Source organism: Miniopterus schreibersii (genome assembly GCF_964146895.1).
Source record: "Miniopterus schreibersii genome assembly, chromosome: 20".
In the NCBI taxonomy this organism is placed as follows: Eukaryota; Metazoa; Chordata; class Mammalia; order Chiroptera; family Miniopteridae; genus Miniopterus; species Miniopterus schreibersii.
This window is the reverse complement of record NC_138122.1, coordinates 18,316,755-18,337,918: the sequence shown is the minus strand read 5'-3', so window position 1 is coordinate 18,337,918 and position 21,164 is coordinate 18,316,755. Positions and strand designations below refer to the sequence as shown.

At 52.6% G+C, this 21,164-nt stretch overlaps 1 protein-coding gene across 2 annotated transcripts in view; it reads right to left on the bottom strand.

Moving 5' to 3' along the window:
• TPST2 (tyrosylprotein sulfotransferase 2) overlaps nt 1–21,164 on the bottom strand; it is a 36,626-nt gene that overhangs the window by 8,098 nt on the left and 7,364 nt on the right. The window contains exons 1-2 of one of the 2 annotated variants that reach the window (XM_081122749.1): nt 15,414–15,596; nt 267–1,172 (exon numbers count right to left, since the gene is read on the bottom strand). In XM_081122749.1, coding sequence (XP_080978875.1) covers nt 267–1,172; nt 15,414–15,436 — 929 coding nt within the window. In that variant the 5' untranslated portion in view covers nt 15,437–15,596. Of the gene's footprint in view, nt 1–266; nt 1,173–15,413; nt 15,597–21,164 lie in introns of those variants that run through there. The other variant, XM_081122750.1, reaches the window with a different exon arrangement.

Sequence of the window (21,164 nt, the reverse complement as noted above, 5' to 3'; positions counted from 1 at the left end):
AAACCCAGACAGCCTGGTTGCAGAATCTGTGTTCTTAACCTTTACCCCCTGCAGCCCGACTACAAAGCGCATTTGAAGTCTGCCAATTCTACTGGAAAAGAGAACAGTAATTGCCCCACTTTTTTTGGATAATGAAGCTGAGCCTCAGAGACACACAGTGACTTGCCCAAGGCCACACAGCTCGGAGACGCAGAGCCCATCTTTCCATCAAGTGTCCCGGATCTCACGCCCAGGGATCTGGGCGGACTGTCAGGGGGTCCACTCACTTGGACAGGGAGACGCCACCAGGCTTGCCAATGAGGTCCTCGTGGTGCAGAACGGTGTCGCTCCAGGCGATGCCGAGGAAGTCGAGGATGACCTTGAGGGAGCGCCGGGGGTGCAGCACCAGCTGCTCGTAGTACACGGGCAGGCACTTGTCCTTGCCCACCTCCAGGCACTGGGCGTACATCACCTCGATGGCCTTGTTCCACTTGCTGAGGCAGTCGCGGTAGCTGCTGAGGTCGAAGCCGGCGATGGTGACCTTGCGAGTGATCATGGAGTGCACGGAGGCTCGGCCGTCCCGCACCATCAGCAGGAACTTGGAGTTGGGGAACAGGCGCGACAGGTAGACGGAGGACTTGAGCGTGAAGGGGTCCTTGTTGCACAGCACGCGGGCCGGCTCGCCGTGCTTGGCGATCACCTCCAGGATGAAGGCCTGCATGGCCGCGTCCAGCACCTCGTCCGTCACGCCGGCCTCGTCCAGCCGCAGCTTCTCCCGGCCTGACTTGGACCAGGCCTGGCGCATGGCCAGCACGCGGGGGATGATGCGGGTCTCCTCGCCGCAGCGCACCTCGGGGTGGGCGTCCAGCATGGCGCGCATCAGCGTGGTGCCGCTGCGGGGCACGCCGCCCACGAAGATGAGCGGCATGGCCTTGCTGTAGCGGTACTCCACGCGGTCCGTGCCCACCATCACCAGGTCCTCCTGCTCCGGCCGCATGGCGCGCCGCGGGCCCCGCCGGCCGTCCAGCACCGCCCGGCACTCCAGCACCTGCTGCCCCAGCTGCAGCGCCAGGACCAGGGCCAGGGCGCAGCTGGCTGCCAGCAGCGCCCTCCGCACCGACAGGCGCATGCTGGGCCTGGGGTGGGGGGCCTGCTTCAGCGACAGGTCAGCAGGGGGCCCACGGGGCTCACATCTAGGGAGAGAGGGAACCGTGGTCAGAGAGGCCTGCGAGCTGCGCCCTTTGCCACGCACACTCCGCCGACGGCAAACGTGCGGATGCTGGCAGTCACTGCAGAGCACTGGCTCCGTGAGCTGGGCACTTCATCTTTCTCAGCTCAGGAGGTCCTCCAACCACCCTAAGGGTAGGTGCTATCACCACCCCAAGGGGCTCTGCCCCTTTGCCAGGAACACCCCTCTCTCTTCTCTACCTGGTTGTTCAAAACTCACCTGCCCACTGTTCAGAAGTCACCTGCCCACTGTTCAGAACTCAGCACAAGGGCCGCCTCCTCTCCCCTCCCAGGCACTGCTAATGAAGATGATCGGACTTCAGTGGAAACTCTTTAGATGGGATTGTTTGAAAAGCAGGGCCCATCCAGCCCAGCCACCCCCTTCTCTGGTCACCTCAAATGACAGATCTGCCCAACTCCCCAGTTCGCCCTCAAGGCAGGCCCTTCAATTTTGCAACCGATGCCAATACAGAAGATGCAGACTCCGACGCTGGACACAGCCAGCCTCCGTCCACACCAGCCCTTTTCCGCCTTGCCCCTGCTGTGTTTCTGAGACTTCATTTCCTTTCCCATCTCCTTCCAGAATCTAAGTCAGGACTTGAGGTCTCTGGTCATTCAGGGAGTCAGGAAGACCTGGGTTCAAATCCCAGCTCTGCTACTTCCTGTGTGACTGTGTGAGCTTGGGAAACAGACTCTACTTCTCTGAGCCTCATCTGTAAAATAGGTCTAAGAATGTCAACATCAAAGATTAATCATGAACATTAAATAACCCCCTAAGAACTTAGGAATGTGCCCAGTACATAGGAAGCATTCAAATATGAGTGGTTTGTACCATAATGGGTTATTCATTTATTCTAACATTTCATGAGCACCTACTGTGTGCCAGGAATTGGGCTATGGAGCTAAGTAAGCCTCAGCCCCCTAGTCCACGCACACCATGGACCCACACCTGGGAAGGGGTGATGGGCTCTACTGAGTAGGGGAGGGAAGGCTTCCTGCAGGAGGCAGCCCTCATGCTGAGTTCTGAACAGTGAGCAGGTGCAGTCTGAGCAGCCAGGTAGAGAAGAGAGGGAACACTGTTCCTGGCAAAGGGAACAGCCAGTGCAAAGTCACAGGCAGGAAAGAACCCACATGCCTGGGAGCTGCCAGCAACTTGGGAAACGCTGAAGAGTCTAGAGGGAAGGGAGCGGGGAGACAGCATTCCTCTTTGGACACCAGATTCGGCCAAAACCACCAAAGGACTGGTTTGCAGCTGAACCAATCTATTCACAAGAGGCTGGTCTGCCTGGGGCCCTTCAGTCCACTGCAAGTGGAAAATAAACACCAAAGCCAAGGGAACACACAGTCCCGGGGTCGAGACTGCTGAGGCCCTGGCGTTTCCTGGCCATGTGCTTTGGGAGAGTCACTTCCTCCACCTAAGCCACAGTTTCCTCTGCTGCAAAGGGATGGGTCTGCTGACCTCAGAGATGCTGGGAGGGCTCTAGAAATGACTGACAAAGCAAAGATGAGTCTACTCCTGAGATCACTGGGCTCTGAATATTGAGAAGTAGCTGGGGAAACCTCTCTCCAGGAACTCGGCTGCTGACAATGTTGGGGGTTCATGGGTACCCTGAATTCAGGATCTGGGATGGGGAAATCTAATTCCAGGGATATTTTCGGGATAAAGGGAGGCTGGAGACATAAAGCCACTCAGAAATCCTCCCAAGGGGCTCCTCAGCTTCTTCAGGTGCTCACTGAAATCCTCCACTTACACCTGAGACTAGAATTCTGCCCAATTATTAAAATTTCGGTGTCAATACCCTGGGGAACTGTCAGCCACACTTTAGCTTGAATTAGCATACTCACCTTTTTTCCTGACACTAGGTAGGGAATAAGAGAACTGAGCTTTGAGGGAACAGACGGCAATGGGGATGCAGAGAAAGGGAGAAAAGGGGATAATCTGGGAAAGCTCTTTCGGAAAGGAAAGGTATAGTGCGCATGTTACTATGTGTGTACATGCATGTGCATACAGCAGTCCCCTTATCCTGAGGGGACTACGTTCCAAAACCCCCAGCGGATACCAGAAACCGCGGATAGTACCAAACCCTGTATATACTGTGTGTTTTCCTTTACATACATACCTGTGATCAAGTTTAAACTACTTTTGCACCTTGGGGCCATTATTAAAATAAGGGTTCCGTGAACAGAAGCACTGTGACACCGCGACGGTCGATCTCTGAGAACTATGATGACTACTAACAGGCAGGGAGCGCATACAGCATGGAGACGCCGGACAAAGGACTGACTCCATCCCAAGTGGGACCGTGAGAGGTTTCATCACACTACTCAGAACGGCGCATAATTGAAAACTTATGAACTGTTTATTCTGGAACTTTCTAATAATTTTGGACCATGGGTAAATGAAGTCACAAAAGGTGAAACCACAGGTTGGGGGGCACTACTGTCCTTCCAAGCTTCTTTGGGGTCAGAAGTGATTTGGATACTAAAGGCCAGGGGGAAACCCCCCCAGAAGGAGGGACAGACAGAATGAGAAAAACATTAGCAACCCACCAGTTTTGCTTAATACTGACCATTCGTCAACAGCACTTTAAAACACAGCCCCTGAGTTTTGTGTTTTTACACTTATTGAGCACATACTGTGCTAAAGCTTCACCCACGTGGCTTCTAACAGGATCCCCGCTAATCTCTGGGGTGGGAATGCCCCATCCCAGCAGCTCAGCGAGAAGCAGCAACTTGCCCCAGCAAGAGGCCCATCTCTGCCACCAGAGGGAAACAGCTCAAAGCAGGCAGGTCAGACATGAGCAGAAGACAGCAAATTCCTGGAAGGTGGCCTGAGAACCAAAAGCAGGTGACTTGGCAACTGGCAACCCACAAAGCAGAGGCAGCTTCCTGAGTACCCAGAGCTGGGGCCCCAGAGCCAGGAGGGGCCAGTGGGTGCAGCCCAGGAACCCGGGCCTGTTCCGCACCCAAGTACCCCACTGGATTCATCAAGGGAGGTGTCCCTGCATCCTGGCAGTGAGGGGGGTGGGTAAAAGCCTCAGACTTCAAATCCTACTTCTGCGTCTTGCCAGCTGGTGACTGGACAAGGGCAATTGAGACCCACAAGGGGAAATCACTTCACAGAATCCCATGCTAAATCTGAGTCTCAACTTCCCTCCTCTGGTCCCATTCCAGGAGGTGGGGGTGGTTAAGAAAGCAGCTCTGGAGTTGGATGACTGCCTGTCTACATAGACTGTCACTTCCCTGAGCCTTGGTTTTCCCCTTCTGTAAAATGGGCTGCTGGGGGGTTTCAATAAGATAACAGCAAGCACTCAGAAATCTCAGCTACTGTTTTATTTGCACCATGATGCAAATAAACTGGGTGTAGGCTGTTACCACGTTTCTCTGTTCTCTCTCTCTCCCTAGTCCCTGATTCCTTGCTTCTATACAATTTTTTAAAATACCAGCCCAATTAGTACATCTAAACCCAGATGGTGAAGGGCTCCCAGGTGTAACCACAGCAACCAGCCCCCCAGCCTCCAAGCTACAGAATACACAGGCCTGGCACTCCTGGGGCATGGGTGGCCAATAATGGGAGGCCTGCCTCTTGGAACAAATAAAAACAATGAGGGAGAAGGTGCTTGAAGCCCTTCCGGAGGGAGGAGGCGGGAGGGAGGCGAGATGGCTCGGGCCCAGCTGTGCTCAGGCAGCCCTTGAAATGCCAGAGAGCCGGAGTGGCCCGCCAGCCAGGCAGCTCCCACGGCCTGAAGGGCCCTTTCAGGGCTGAGGGACAGGGCTGGCAGAGCCACATGTCCAAAGTGGAGTACTACCCACACAGATATTTGAATTCAGCTCCTGCTCTGTGCTGGCCACATTGCAAGTGTCCAGTATCCATCTGGTGGCCAGTGGCTACTGCATGGGGCAGTGCGGACCTAGAATGGGACAGGCAAATGTGGCCCTCGGGCCAAATCCACCCCTGGGCCTGTTTTTGTATGGCCTACGAGCTAAGAATGGTTTTTAATTTCAAGGGAAAGAAGAGAACAGGAGGGGGGAGGGAGAAAGGGAAGGGAGGGAAGAAAGAGAGGCAGCAACAAAAACTCTACGTGCTGCACAAAACCTGAAATATTTACCATCTACATTTATAGAAAATGTCTGGGGACCCCGGGTCTAGGACAGTCCCACCATTTGCACACATTTCTGTTGGACAGCCCTGATTTGGAAGACAAATGAGAGGCATGCGGAGGGGTCAAGGAGCCCTTTTTCTCATAGAAGAAACATCAGCATTCATTGTGCTCACTGTATATTTAACACCGGGCCAAGTGCTTGCCATGCCCTTCCTGGTTTTATCCCCATAATAGCCCAGTGTTGGGCGGGTGAGGGCCCCAGTTCTCCAATTCACAGGTCACAAAGGCCCAGGGGAGTGCTAGGCGAGCAAGACTTTGCCAAAACGAGAGTGCCAAATCGACCTAACTAACCAGTAAGTATAAACCACAGGGTAAAGAGAAGAAAAGCACAAAGACAAGACGGAAATAGATTCAAAATGCCACCGGGGTGGTGTTCCACTGGTAGGCGATGGTATTTTCCTCCTAAAAACAAACGTTCATGGCATTGTCATCTTTCTACATAATAATAAAATGACTAGTATTTTTTAAAATTATAGTAGGGGCTCCAATCCCAGCTCCAACAACCAATGGCTGTGTGAGCTTAGCAAGTCACTTACCAGCTATGAGCCTCAGTCTCCTCATCTGTAAAATGGGGATGGTAACAATGCACACATGGCCCCTGGGACCTTGAAATGCGGCCACTGCGAACGAGGAACTAGCCTCAGAGAAGCGCTGGGAGGTGTAAATAAGTTAGAACATGTTAGAACAGCACCTGGCACAGTGAGTGCTATTTACATGCTGGCTTTCATTTTCTAATTTCGCCCTCTGTGGAAACTTGTTTATTAATCCTCACTCGAGGATATGTTTTTATTGATTTGAGAGAGAGAGGAAGGGGGAGAGAGAGGGGAAGAGAGAGAGAGAAATATTGATGAGAGAAACATTGATGGGCTGCCTCATGTGCCCCAACTGGGGACTGAACCAGCGACCCAGGCATGTGCCCTGACTGGGAACGGAACCAGCGACCTTTTGGTGCACAGGATGACACCCAGCCAACTGAGCCACTCCAGCCAGGGCTGCAGAAACTTTTAAGGTGGGGATTTTTATTCCTATCTGATAGGTGGGGAGACTGAAGGTGGAGTGGTTAGAAGCCCCACGACTAGTGAGAAACCAGTTTCCACATTCATTCATTCCACAAATGTTTACTGAGCACATACTATGTGGGAGGCACTGCTGAAGACGCTAGGACACATCAAGAGCAGCAGACAAAAGCCCCTGCTCTCCTGGAGCTCACATTCTTGTGGGAAGCAAAAAACCCAGCATGTGAGACAGAATTACGCCTGTGACAGATGTTTAGAAGGAAATGACCAGGGTAGTCATGCCACAGGAGGTCATAGAATGAGGTGACGTTTACACTGATCCCACACTGATTGGGATTCAAACTCCTTTCAACTTTCTAACTCAGCATGGTTTCTCCAAGCTCAGCAGATCCAGGGGAGGGGGGCTGGAGCACACGCTCCCAACTAAGGTGGCAGGTCACTGCACTTACAGAGTGGCCCTGGAGGGGTGCCGGGTGCCCATGTACCCGAGCTCAGCTACCCTTCCTGCAAGCTCTCCCCCTGGGAACCAGCTCCCAAACATTCCATCGCCATGGCTACCACCTACGCCACTGAGCCCACTGACACCATCCCAAGCCCCGACACGCGGGTGCAGAGTTGGGGAGACCAGGGCCCTCTCCGGTAGTGTCCCTGGGAATCAGAGACCTCTGCCCACTCTGGAGGGAAGCCAGCCAGGAAAAGCCTGCCAGATGCCACAGGCCAGAGGGAGAGAAAAATAGTAATTCCAAGGTTCTGGACACAGCTTAGCATGAAAGTGCTAGGAGCGGCTCGAGAGGAGCGAAGAGGCTGGCGCGCTGCCCTAGAAATACGCTCCGACTTCTCGAGCACTGTTGTACGTGAGGCACTGCGCTCAGGACTTACATAACGTCACTGAATTCTGTCCTCACAGGCACCTCCCAATCACCCCATTTCACCTTCCCTTATTAACCATCCATTTACTGGGGATCAGAGAGGTGGGGCCACCTGCCCAAAGCCACAGAGCTGGGGAACGCAGGAGCCGGTAAGGAAATCTGAGTCTTTCTCCCCTCTCCCTCTATAGCCCATGCTCCTCCATCCAGGACCTCTCTTTCCTGACTTGCTTTGCATTTTGTACCTAAAACAATTAAAGCAGGACCACCCCACCCCATGCTGCCTACCTCCCCCTCAGAGGCCCAGTTCAGCACAAGCCCCCACTTGTACTGGTGATGAGGCCAGTGGTCACATTCCAGGTCCCCCACTCAGAAGCTGGGTATCCTGGGTTACCCTGGGGTGGCTCTCCAATCCTCAGTGTTCTCATCTGAGAAATGGGAATAACACCTGGAGGAAAGAGGCAGGAAGAATTCCGTAACTCCCATCAGGCCTGGCACAGAGTCAACAAGCAAAGCTGTGAGCACTGAATATTCTGATCCTGTCATCACAGCACAGGGACAGAGCCTGGAAGGGAGGGACATACAACGTGAGATAACAGTGGCCTGGTGAAGTGGGTCAGCACACCTGTGTACAGAGCCAGAAAGCCAGTGACTTCGACCCTGTGGACAATAGACTCTGTTGCAGACTCCACTCTGGTCTGTAGCATGAGAGCAGCCCCAGGCAACACACGCATAAACGCACATGGCTGCATCCCAGGAAGGACTACTTAGGAAATCAGGCTTCGGGCTAGCTCTGCCCTATGGCCACAGTTTGCCAGTCCCCCTTCCAATTCTGGCGGAACTTAAAGACAAGCCCGAGAAATGCAAATGCAGTGAGTTTTGGTGAAACCAGCATGTATTTTGGTTCTGGGCCCCATCTCAGAAGGGCAAGTAGGACTCACGGCCAGCCTTTAGTGGCTGACAGAAAAATTTATAACTTTGAAAAACAAATGATTTTTTTTTTTAAAAAAGCACACACATGTACACAGAGTCATCCAGTATCTGGCCTGCCATCAAGGAAAGACAAGGAAAGAGACTTGTGTGCACCTGGCACTTTTATATACGTCCTGCCTCTAACAACCACCCTGGGCGGTAGGCATTATTGTTAGTCATTTGACAGAGGGGGAAACGAAGCTCAGAGACAGGAAGTGCTTCGCCTGAGGTCACACAGCTGGGAACTGACTGAGCCTGAACTGGAACCTAGGTGTTTCTGATGCCAGAAGCCAAGCTCTTAAACAGCCCCCCTAATCCCTACCCTGCCCAATACACAGATGGGGAAGCTATCTGTCCAGGGTCACGGAGCTGCTCAGGGCAGTGACCAGCTCCATCTCCTGGCCCTGTCTCCCAGCTTTGCCCCGAGCACCTGGCACAGCCCTTGTTCTAGGCTTCCTGCCTGGTAACACATGGGACCTCTACCTGGTAAACAGAGCAAACAGGAAAGGCCAGAATGACCTCTTGGGGCCAAGGCTTCCTGCACACACACCCCCCCACACACAGCCCTGTGTCCATTCTTCTGCCAAGCTGCCAGACGTGGGGGAATGAGCACTGGAGTAGGAGTCCACACATCTGGCTTTGAGTCCTAATTCTGCTGATTACTAGCAATGATGCCCTGGGGGGAGAGGGGAGAGGAAGGCGTTAACCTCATTTCTCTGTGCCTCGCTTTCCCCCAGGGGTTGTGTTCCAGTGGTAGGTAATGATATTTTTCTACTAAAAACAAACTTTGAAATGGGGATGCTAACAGTAGTAGCGAGGATTAAATCAGTGAACTGATATACAGCTCTCAGACCAGAACTTTTATATCAGTGTTACGTCTTTCCTTTAAGGTTTTTTCAAACTTACAAGTGCATCATAATCTCCTGAAATTATTAAAAGACCCACCCCCAAATATTCTGATTTGGAAGTTATGAGATGGGGCCCAGGGATCTGTCACCAAGTATGGTCCCTCCCCCTGCTCTATGAAACATATGACCTTGAATTCGGCATTCAAGGGCTACTGCCTGGGCACCCACCCAGGCCAGGCCCAGGGAATGCAATATTCAGAGAGTACGGGGGTCAAGAGTTGGACAGGCCAGGTGTCATCTGGGCTCGGCCACTGGCCAGCTGGTGTGACCTCGTGCTGGCAACTTCTCTCTGGACCTCACTCGCCTCACCTCCATAGTAAGGGTGAAAACAGCGCCCACCTGGCTGGCTGTCACGAGGCTGGCACAGGGCATGAGCTCAGTGACACTGGCAGTGATTATGTACTATTATTTCTTAGGGGAGACAAGCCTGCTGTAAGGAGTGTCACAGCAGCAGTCACAGGAGAGGCAGACAAGCCGCACAGAGAGGGGTGGATGCCAGGATGGAGGACATGCAGGTGGCTGTGGGAGCATCTGCCCAGTGCCACACCCAATGGACAGACAGATGGACACCACCGCAGAACTGCATCCAGCACCACTGCTGACCTCCCAAAACACCCACGAGGGGGAAAGCTCCCCTCTGACCGGGCCACAAATGAGACCCGCAGGTGGGGAGGCGGCTGCCCACACTCACCGCGGTGCAGGTGGCATCAGGACTCAAACACAGGTCTAACCAGTTGTTTGACTCTCTTTGCGCCCTGGACCCCTTTGGCCACCTGGTGAAACCTATGGGCCCCTTCCCAGAAGTGTTTGAAAATGGAATAAAATACAGAAGGTGAAAAGGACACCCCTTATAGTAAAATCTGGCTAAGAACACAGATAGAAAATGCTGTGGTGTACGGTCCTTCGCTGGAGCAATATATAACAGGAAGAGGGCTAATTTGCATGTATCTGTAGCAACCGAAACGCGATATCAAGATATATGTGGTTTCTCTTGGTAATCGGGCCCCAGCTGCAGCGATCTGTCACCTACACCTGGAGGAAGTGTTAAGCTGAGTCAATAAAGATGTCATCCCCCCCCCCATCCCCATTCCTGGGCCCCTAGGGGGCCATCCACAGACCCAAGGAGCTGCACTCCTGCCTGGGGAAGGGCCTGGGCCCCCATTCCCGCCCATTCCTGCCTGTCTCCCCTCTGCCATCAAACACAAGAGCAGCAGCGGTTTGTAGCAGGAAGAGCTTGATGGCATGTTCTGGGTGTGATTTAAGTGTTTTGATTTTATTTAAAAATAAAAGTAGGAGAAAACAGAACTATAATGAAAGCAGCAAAGCGTGCACCCATGCTGGCATCACAGGCCAGCACGTGACCTTGGATATTAAGTCAGAAGTGGGTGGGAGGACACTAGGGATTGGAGTGGGGTGACCTTGGCCCCAGATGCTGTACACACGGCCCAGAGGGAAGCAGAACAGGACTCTGCATCTCAGTCCCCAGCACCGGATGAGACAAGGCTCAGAGAGGTGGACAGGACCCCGGGTGTGCGGCCAGCCGACCTGGATGTGCACCTGCCTCTGCTCCAGACCCCTAACAGTGTCCTCTCCTCTGCCTGGGTCTCAGTTTCCTCATCTGTCAAATGGGGCCAGTAATTCTTACCAGCAAGGCTGCTGAGATCACTGAGAAGGCGGCTTAACCGTGAGAAAAAGCAGTGGCTGTGGCTGGCGCATTGCAGGGATCTGAGAAATAACGTGCTAGGTACAAGTCAGTGATGATGGGAAAGAGGGCCGGGAAAGGAGGTCAGTAGGGGCCACACGGTGCCGGGCCTTGAACGCCAAGTACGGAGTCTGGGGGAACTGGGGGCAGTGGGAAATCGTGAATGCTGGTCAGGCTGGGCTCTGGGAGGGAACATGGGCTGGCCCTGGTGCGGGACAGCTTAGAAGATGAGGGCTGGGGGCCAGGTGAGAGCTGCTGGGGGATCCAGGGAGCCACTTCAAGGCGGAGGCGGTGGCAGGGGAGAAGGGAGAAAGAGGCAAAGGAGCCATGTGCTCTGGGCCCGAGGGGAAGGCGACATGGAGGGGGACTCTCACTCTAGCCTTGTGCCCGGTGATCAACTCACAGCCGTTCTTGGGCAGGCCTCGCTCCCCTCATCTGTCAGAAGGGAGGGAGAGGCAGGAGGCATGGCCGCCTTCTGGAGAGCAAGTGGTTTGTCTGGCAGGACCAAGGGGAGCAACTGAGGCCTCACCCTCAAGTGCAAAACTTAAGGGGGCACCCCAAAACACAATCATCAGGATCAATGTTTTAATGCAATATTTTTTCAATGAATGCCAAAAGACTATGATGAACAAAAACTTAAATTTTTAAATAGATACGATAAATAATGGTTCTGCGCTGAGCCATACCGGGCTGAGGCAGAAGGAAAAATTGGTAATACCAAGCCTGTCTTTATCCAAACCACGCATCCCTTCCGCATCAGGTGTCGTCACCAAGCGGCCTGTGGGGGAAGGGAGGGCCAGCCAGGGTGGAAAGGTGGAGCAGCAAGAGGAGCCCAGGCCTAGGACAAGGAGAGAGTGAGTTTGGATCCTAGCTGCGCTGCCCAAACGCCCTGCAACCAAGGCACGCCTCTTCCCTCTCTGGGACTCAGTTTACCTGCCACTGACTTCTAAGGGGAAGCTGAACTACTGTCTCCCTCCCATACCCCATACACCAATTTCAATAGCTAGAACCTTCTTGAGTCGGCGCCTGGCTGGGCACTGTAAGATTTCACCTGAAAAGGGATTCACGATTGACATTTACAAAAGTATGAAGGTGCCAGTTTCCTCTTCTGTATGACAGGGACAATGACAGTGCCCACCTCCCTGGGCTGCTGAAAGGGAGCCAGGTAATACCTCTGGAACATTTAGATGAGCCCCTGACACACGCTAAGCCTCCAATACACGTGGCCCAGGAGATGCCCCACTACTCCCAACTCTCAGACGCGAACTGTGAAGTGACCTTGGACAAGGCTCTTAACGTTCCAGAACCTTAGTGGCCCCACCTGAAGAGGGAATCTACTTTATGGGCTGTGGAGAGGGTTCAGCAGCTCAGGGTGACCACAGCAGGAAGCCTGGCACCTGGCACCCTAAAACTCTTAAGGGATAGAAACTAGTATATCTGAGGTCGCCAGAATCCACAGGGAGAGACCTCGGTCACCTACACTCTCCAGGCTTGGGGACCCATCCAGCCAAGCCAGGCTGGATTTCACCGCAGATGGCTCTGGCAGATTCCCGCAGGCAGGTGCCTCTCCTGCCCAGGAGCACTCACCATTCTTTTTTGGCCAAGGCTACATATCCAGCTACAGCTGACCACAGTGGCTTCTCCTCATTGGTCTTCCTTGGCTAGTACCCAGCTTGCTCACCGACCTCAAAGACACAGGGCATCATGAGAACATGAGAGGGGAGGCACATGGCCAGGTTGCCCAATGGTTAAAGCCCTTGGAGAAGGGCTCAGCTGCCTTTGCCAAGGACTGGCCATAAGACCTGGGGCCGGTTAATCTCAACAACCTGTTTTCTCATCTGTAAAATGGGGCTGAATTGCCTGCCCCAGAGGGTTGCTGGGATGACTGTTAGGTCAAGTGCTCGGGGCAGGATCCAGCAGGAGGAGGATTTCAGTAAACACCAGCTATTAATTTAGCATCATCTCTAATTAGATATTCTAATGAAATATTCATGGTACACCATTAACAGACCTGGATCTGTCTGTAAAAAAGGATTCACTCCCCTGAGGGACATCTGGGATAAGATGTTAGGTGATAAATAGGTTATCTGATCCCATTCTGGTAAATATTTATGTTGGAAAAAATGCTCCAGAAAGGTACACCTTGAAGGCCATCCGGCGCTTCATTTATTTCCTCCCTTTTCCATGAATTCTGTAACTTTTCTACAGTAGATATATATCAAAGGTATGATGCAAAAGAAAGGAATGGAAAAATGAAATCAGGGCGATTTCTAGGTTTGTTACATAATTTTAGGACCTTGAGTCCTGGAATACAGAGCCAGCCTTGGTGAAAGCCTGATAACCATGGAGAAAGTGTTACAAGCCCAAAGAGGAGCGTCCAGCCAAGGTTACACAGCAAGGCCATGGAATGGCAGGCTTGGCCGGGCTCTCCAGACACCCAGGCCTGGGTTCCTCTCTGCAGGCATCATGCTGGTTCATTCTTCCAACAAGATCAGGTAGGCTGGCCTCCTGGGTAAAAGTCTGGCTCTGGAGTCAGGCTGCAGATTCTGGCTGGGCCATGGCTCTGTGACCTTGGGCAAGACACTTAACCTCTGTGGGCATCAGTCCCCTCATTTGTAAAATGAGAATCAGATTTGCAGCAGATGCATAAGGCTTTTGTAAAAATAAGTAGAAAATGTATGTAAAGCACTTAGGACCATACCTGGCAAACAGCAGGTACTCTAATTTTATTATTACTATTATTAGTATTTGGAATCTAGCTATGTCATGGAGAAGCTTCTGTAGGCCATGGAAAACTAAATTTCCTTTCTGTAGGCAAATTTAGTCTTGGGTACTAGGGAGCCATGGCAGGTGTTTGAGCAGGAGCAATACAGTATGATTCCAAAGCTGTGCAGGGCTGGCAGCCAGTGCCCACCTACAGAGGCTGTCTCTGCCAAGGTCCTCCATCACAGGCTCCACATCCTTGGCAGTCCTCCCATTGCGGCTGGGCAAAAACACAGCACAGCTCCCACATGCTATACTCCTGCCACTTCCAGCCTTGCCCACTTCCTTGGTGCCAGCCAGGCTGGTGAACTTTAAGTGATCAACAAGCTGGGAGACTTGAAGCAGACCACAGGTATGATGGCCTCAGACCACTGGTTGGTGATGATGACTGGAGGCCCAGATGACCTACTTCAGAGCCATGAAGACTGGTTGCCTCCTACTTTGCTGTGTGAACTTGGGAAAGTCCCTCCCCCTCTCTGAGCTCCCACTGGCCGATATGCAAAGAGGGTCTTAACTGCGTCCGTAGGTAGGCTTAGGGCTGCCAGGGGGATATAACACAATAAAACAATGTTTTTCTTTGGCTTCACTCCCATATGTGCCAGGCACCATGCCCAACACTTCAGGTATGTGCTTTCATTAAATCCTCACAACTTAGAAGCGGGTCCTTATACCTTTCTTATTTTTTAAATTTACTTAAATACTCAAGTTATAGGTACAATCTTCATATTTAAAAAAAAATAGAGAAGGCTTAAGTCTCTTTGGAGGAAAGTCTCCAATCCCATCCCTGTCCCTCATTTCTAAGAGGTAACTACTACTGATCAGTTTGGGGAGAAGGACCCTCCCCTGCTTTCTGAGGTTACAGCCAAATACCTACCTGAATGGAAATCACTTAGGGCCTCTCTCCCACCCTCCCAAACAAGCATCCTTCCCTCCCTCCAGCCACATGCTGGCATATCACACCAGTGGTCCTCAATCAAAGCTGGTTTTCCCCTTAGGGGACAGCTGGCAATGTCTGGACACAGTTTTGGTTGTCACAACAAGGGATCATCCAATAGGCAGAGGCCAGGAATGTTGCTCAACATCCTACAATGCCCAGGTCAGCCCCACCACAAAGGATTTGTCCCAAAATGTCAGTAATGCCAAGACTGAGAGGCACCAGGTCACGCGTATCGGTTCCCTCTAACTAGGCCATGGAGATCTCTCCAACCAGTGTATTTGTTCCAACATTCAGTAAATATTACTGAGCACTTACTGTGTGCCAAGCCCTGTCCCAGCACAGGGCCACGTCAGTTAATGACACACACAAAGCCCCAGTACTCAGAGGGCCACTCCATCCTCATGGAAGACAAAACATCAGTTTGCAAGACCCCAATGGATCTCCCCGCTCCTTCTAATTGCTCTGGAGCATCCCTGGCAGAGATGGCCCCCCGTGCATTTGGCCAAGGCTCTCCTGATGGACACTTAAGCTGCTGTCATCTTTGATGTGTGCACTCCGTCACAGAGGAACATGTGTAAGAGGCACCCTAGGGCCTTGCTAACTGCATCAGGAGGGTCCCCTGGAAGCCGGCTAGTCCCATCCCAGAGGTACTGACCCAGACTGCATTTTAACCGGACCCGGGCCTTCTCATGCACATCAAAGCATGAGAGCACAGCTCCGGGTAGGTACCTAAAAGGAGTGAGCTGGCTCGGGGCCATGCACCCTTTCCACAGTAGCAGAAACTGCCCACCGCCTCCCAAAGCCCCTCCCACCAGCAGCCTGCGCCTTCCTGGTCTGCACCACCTAGGCACTGTTCCCAACGTTCCACGCCTCAGTTTACCCAGAGCTGATGACTCCTCGCATTTTCCAGATGCGGAGACGGAGGTCCAACAAGGCATCTAGACAACCAGAGCTGACGAACTCAAAGGCCTCTCTCAGCTCTGGCTTCTTGGATCTGGCCACCTCCTGGGGACGCCCCGGGCCAGCTTCCTGCCCAACCACTCTGGCTGTTAGAAAGCAGCAGAGTGGGAGGGCGGAGAGGTTACAGGCTCACCTAGTAAAGGAAGGCGCATTCCCAAGGGAGGGAAAGGGCTCTGTGGGCTGGGCATCCGTGAGCACTGCCACCGCAGAGGCTGCCCTGTGCCCTTTCATGTCCTGTCATCCAGGACAGAGGACCAGGTGGGAGCATGGGCAAGCCCACCTTTCTCCAGCACGACAGGAAATGCCAGGTCTTTGGGGTGAGGGTGAGGATGGGGGCAGTGCAGTGGAGGGAAAGGGCTCCAAAGCAAAGGGCTGGTTGAGGCCCCAGCTTTGCTCTTACCAGCTACATGTCTCAGCCTCAGTCTTCTCCCCTGAAAAATGGGCTCATGCCACTCACTGCAGAGAGCTGCTGGGGGTCTTTTGTGCACAAGTCAACAAACAGGAGCCGTCATTTGGAACCCTGCCCTGGGCTGGCACTGGGCTGCTTTACTCAGCTCACAGCAACCGGCTGTGGTCAGCCCTGCTCCCCTCCTACTCGACAGATGAGGAAACTGAGGTTCAGAAAGGTGCAATGCCCTGCCCTCCATCTCACACTGAGATACGGTCATGAGAGCGGCTGCCTCGGACCTAAAAGGTCAGCACTCCTCATCTGAATTCCGCCTGTCAAGCTGTGTGACCCTGGAGAAGCCGCCTCACCTCTCTGAGTCTCAACTTTCTCAGCAATGAAATGGGGACACCACGCAGTTTGGAGATGGAAGGCCACCCTGCAAAAAGGAGAGTAACATGCACCCCCTCCCTCTTGGCTCTACACTGTCACCACCAAAAGACCAGCCCAGGAAGACCTGTTGTCCACAGGCATCTCTAATCTCTCCTGCACTCTAGGTGCGACATGGGTGAGGCCATGCAAAAGTGGCAGTCCCCAGAAAGGGGAAGCCACTTGCTCAAGGGCACACAACTGATAAGCAGTGGCAAGCAGGGCCAGGCGGCAAGAGGTAGGATAGCAAACCTGAGTGGGATGCAGGCAGCAGCCAGGGTGGGGGTGAGGGCCAGGCTGGGGTTGGCAGGTATCTGGAGTGATGACTAACTACCAGGAATAGGCAGGCCTGCAGCGGCTGAGCTCTCTCCTGCTGGCTCTTAGCTGGGAGGACTTTTAAGGGATCGGCCAGTCCAGGATGTGTCCACCTCTCCCCAGAGGCTCCTCCTCACTCTGGGCCCACGCCGGTTACCTGCTCAGGGGTTGACAGCCGGGCACTATCTGGGGATCAGGGCTTCTCTCTGTGGCTGTCGCACAGGCCTCCTAGGCTATGCAGTCTCCCTTTGGCCGGACTTGCCTGTCTTCTGGAATCTTTTATCACCACTGTGGCCAGAGGGCATAGCTACCAGACACCTACCTGACCACGTCACCTTCCCCTAAACCCTTCCATGACCCTTAGCCTCAGCGTGACATTCCAGCTCTTCCCCAAGGTTTATAACAGCGACATTGGATAAACATCCAATGTGATCATGTGGAATTCAATTTTCCAGTAGACACATTAAAAAGGTAGTGAAAAATGTGAAATGAAACCACAGTGAGGTATCACCTCACACCTGTCAGAATGGCCATCATCAATAAATCAACAAACGAGCGTTAGTGAGAATGTGGGAAAAGGGGGACCTTCATGCACTGCTGGGGGGAATGTAAATTGGTGAAGCCACTGTGAAAAACAGTAGGGAGGTTCCTCAAAAAATTAAATAGAGCTGTCGTACGACCCAACAATTCTACTTCTGGGTATTTATCCAAAAACAAACAAATGCTAACTCGAAAAGACATATGCATCCCTATGTTTACTGCAGAATTCTTTACAATAATAAAGATATGGAAGCGTCCTAAGTGTCCATCAGCAGATGACTGGTAAAGATGTGGTGCTTATGCACAATGGAATATCTCTCGGTCATAAAAAAGAGTGAAATCTTGGGGTGGGGGGAATGCTGGTATGTGCTTTGAAAATTCATCAAGCTGCTCACTTGCAATGTTTGCACCCTTCTCGAGGTATGATAGATTTCAATAAAAATAGTCTAAAGAACCACACTTTGTCAAATACCGAGGAATGATGTTGCTGGCTGGGTGTCCTCTGTCCCCCCCACACACACACCTTTCCCCTCTGCTTACAGAGAAACACAAGGGACTCCATTCATTCATTCAATCAACACTCACTGGCAGGAGCTCTCCCAGGACCAGGCATGGTGCCGGGCGCCAGGAACATAAAGGTAAATTGAGCCACCGCCTCCGATCGTGCCACCCACACCCCAGCTCCTGGCACAAATTCACCCCCAAACCCACATACAACTGATGTGCAGCCAGGCTGAGGTGGCTTTTGATCAGAGGCCAAGGAGGTGATGTCTGCTTGTCTTCCTCTCTCCCTCCCGACCACCCCTTGGCGTGTGACAATTTCAGGCTTTTTCCTTAGGCTGGGCCAGGCCGCTCCGGCCCAGACAGCAGGAGCTCTGTCTGCCACCATCTCTGCCACCATCTCCCCTCCCTCCCGCTAGGCTTTTCTCTTGTCCTGAAGGCTGATGACTCCTGGATTGTCATCTGCAGCCCAAATCTCTTTCCTCAAAACCAGACTCGGGTGTCCACTGTCTCCCTGTTGCCTCTGCTTGGGCACTAAGCTGGTTCCTCAAACTTAATGCATCCCAAGCTGATCTCCTGGGGGTTTTCCCCCACAACCTTCCACCCGCAGTTGGTGGCAGCTCATTCTGATTCGGCAAGAGCCTCGGAGGCAGCCGAAAGCCTGACTCCTCTCTCTTTCAATCCCACCCCAATCCACCCCAGCAGCAAACCCTGTCACTTGGGCCTTTAAAACAGAGCCAGGCACTGATTTCTTGGAAATGACTCTAAAGGCACAGGTGACCAGAGGAAAAACAGCAGTACCCTAGGCAATACACGTTTGGACTTTCGACTTACCTGAGCCAGTACATTCCTTCACTTGCTACTATTTGCAAATAGGATTCTCCCACTCACAGCCAACTGATACAGACACTAACACCGCCGCATCCTTTCTACTCATGCCGTCTTCTCCCAGGCCCCAGCATGATTTAAAAAATGTAAAAAAAAAAAAAAAAAGTTTTCACAAAACTAAGCAAACTGATGTCCACAGGCATATTTCAAGCCTCAGGATGGTGGCTGGAGCCAGCTAACCGCTCTCACTTCTGCCCCAAGGTTACCAACTGGAGTTCCCCACTTGGCAAGCCGACTGTAGAATATCCTATATTAAGGTCGGAGGGTGGCTCCGATCCATTCTGCTGAGAAAATTCTTGGCTAACCTCCCCCTTCCCCTGCCCCCAGTTGTAGTTTATGGGTTTTCTGATTCCATGGCCTTCCACTTTGTTGTGGGGCTTTTGAAATGGCTGGTGGACGGCCAAGAGATAGAGAAGCTTGACCAAGCACAAAGCAAGCAAGTAGTAACTGGTTGCTGGATGCAATGTTCCCTGGATGTGATGTTCCCAGATAAGACAGTGGAAACCTTCTTTTGTGGTTCACCCAAGAAGCATTAGGCTTACATCCTGATGGTCTTTTGGGCATAAGTGGCAGGTACGGGTGGGATCTGGGGTTTTTTTAATAGATTTTTTCAAATATATTTTTTTAGAGAGAGAGAGGATGGGAGAGGAAGAGAGAAACATCGATGAGAGAGAAGCATCAATTGGCTGCCTCCTGCATGCCCCCTACTGGGGATCAAACCCACAACCAGGGCCCTGACCAGAAATCAAACAGGCAACCTCTAGGCGCATGGGGCAATGCTCAACCAACTGAGCCACACGGGCCAGGGCTGGGGTGGGGCGGTGTTAAGAGCACAGTTTGCAGGCCTGGTTCTGAGGCAGCACATAGCAGGGAATCCAGTGTTCCAGGGCACTGACCTTCCCCTCCGTCTCCCTCTCAGAAAAACACAGCCCAGTACTGGGAGACCCTCCTCCCTCTCTCCTGCTCCTGGTACAGACAGGAAGAATTTCAGAGGCTTCAAGAGCTGCTCAGAACAAAAACAATCAGGGGAAAAAACAACAAAAAACAAAGAGAGGGACCAATGAGGGAGAAGGGGCATCTCCTTATGGTTCACTGTCTTCAGGGCCTGATTTGGAGAGAGTGAATGGCTTTTCCCTAAAGAAAAATGGTTTGGGACTCCGAGGGGGCATGGGGCCTTGTTGGAAAGTATTTCCATCTGCAGACTTGCCTAGACATTGCCAGGAGCAAGGTCAGAGCGCAAAATGCTGTGTGAGAGTCCCTGAACTTCTCAGAGCCTCAGTGTCCCCATCTGTAACATGGGTAAATACTGTCCAGGAGGTATGAAAATGCACTGGAAATTAGGGGAATGGCAAAGGATTCAGTGTAAACAGGACAGTTTTGGGGGAGCAGGTAAGTAACAATAGTAATAAAATAGCAACAATAATAGTAACAGAAAACACACATACAGTGCTTACTCCAACCTCAGGCATTACTCTGCAGAGGACGGGGGACTCGCACCCCATTTTGTACTCCAAAGCTTTATGCGTTATCCTGAGCAAATCACCCCAACTCTCTAGACCCCTTTCCCCATCTGTGAAAAGGAGAGGCTGGGCTCAGTTTCTAATCTGCTCTTCTCCCCTAAACTCTTAGCCAACAGATAGGCACTGCTGGCCTATGGTGTCTCCAGAGGGGCAACGAACACTGTGTGGGGCCAGAAGGGGAGCAGAGGGGGTGTGGGTGGGGCCACGCCAAGGCAATGACCTGGAAGCAGGGCAGTGCACCTACTATGTGCAGGCCCCCCGGGGGTAGGGTAAACAACTCCCCACCCCAAGTGATGAGCCCTGCTGAGTGCCCCAAACCAAATCAAACCCAGAGTTGTATCCAGCCCTCTTGCTACCTACCCAGGCTTCCCCTTCCTCTTCCTCCCCCACAGCCCTGGGGACAGCGGGGCGTGGCCTGGTGAAGGGTGGGTGGGCGGTTGGGGGTGGGACTCAGAAGCTCCTCATGTCCCTTGAGCCCCCACCTCTGCACAGGGAAGTGGCCTACCACTATCTCCCACGCCAGCAGGCTCTGCAAGAGTTCCGATGGTTCCCAGGCAGGATGTCTCTCACAGTGAAAGGAAGTGGGACACAGTTTTTCATAAGAGAAAGGAAGAGAGCTGTGCTTGCTGGCCTGTGCAAGGAAGGGAAAGCGGGGAGATAGTGCAGGAGGAGGGAGAGGAAGACAGACAGAGAGGAGAGAGCCAGCCAGACATGGACAGAGATGGCGGGAGACAGAAACAATGACAGACAAGGAGGGAAGGATGGGAAGGAGACAGGGAAAGACAAGAACAGAGACCAAGACAGACCCAGGGAGCAGGAGCAGCCTGGAACAGGACCTCAGCTACAACCAGCACCCACTGTAGCTAACAGTCATCCCCAGCCCCTCAGTCCAAGCTCCTGAAGCTCAGGGGAGCAGAACATGAAGTGCAAGGTCACTGCTGGACTGACCCCCTCCAAGCCTCCCACCTCCTGTCACCGGGCTCCCCACAGCACCACCTGCTGAGAGCACCTTCTTGATGTCGGCTACATCCAGAACCCCTTCGACTCTCACTTAATATTTCTGTTAAATGGATTCAGTATTTTCAAAGGAAAC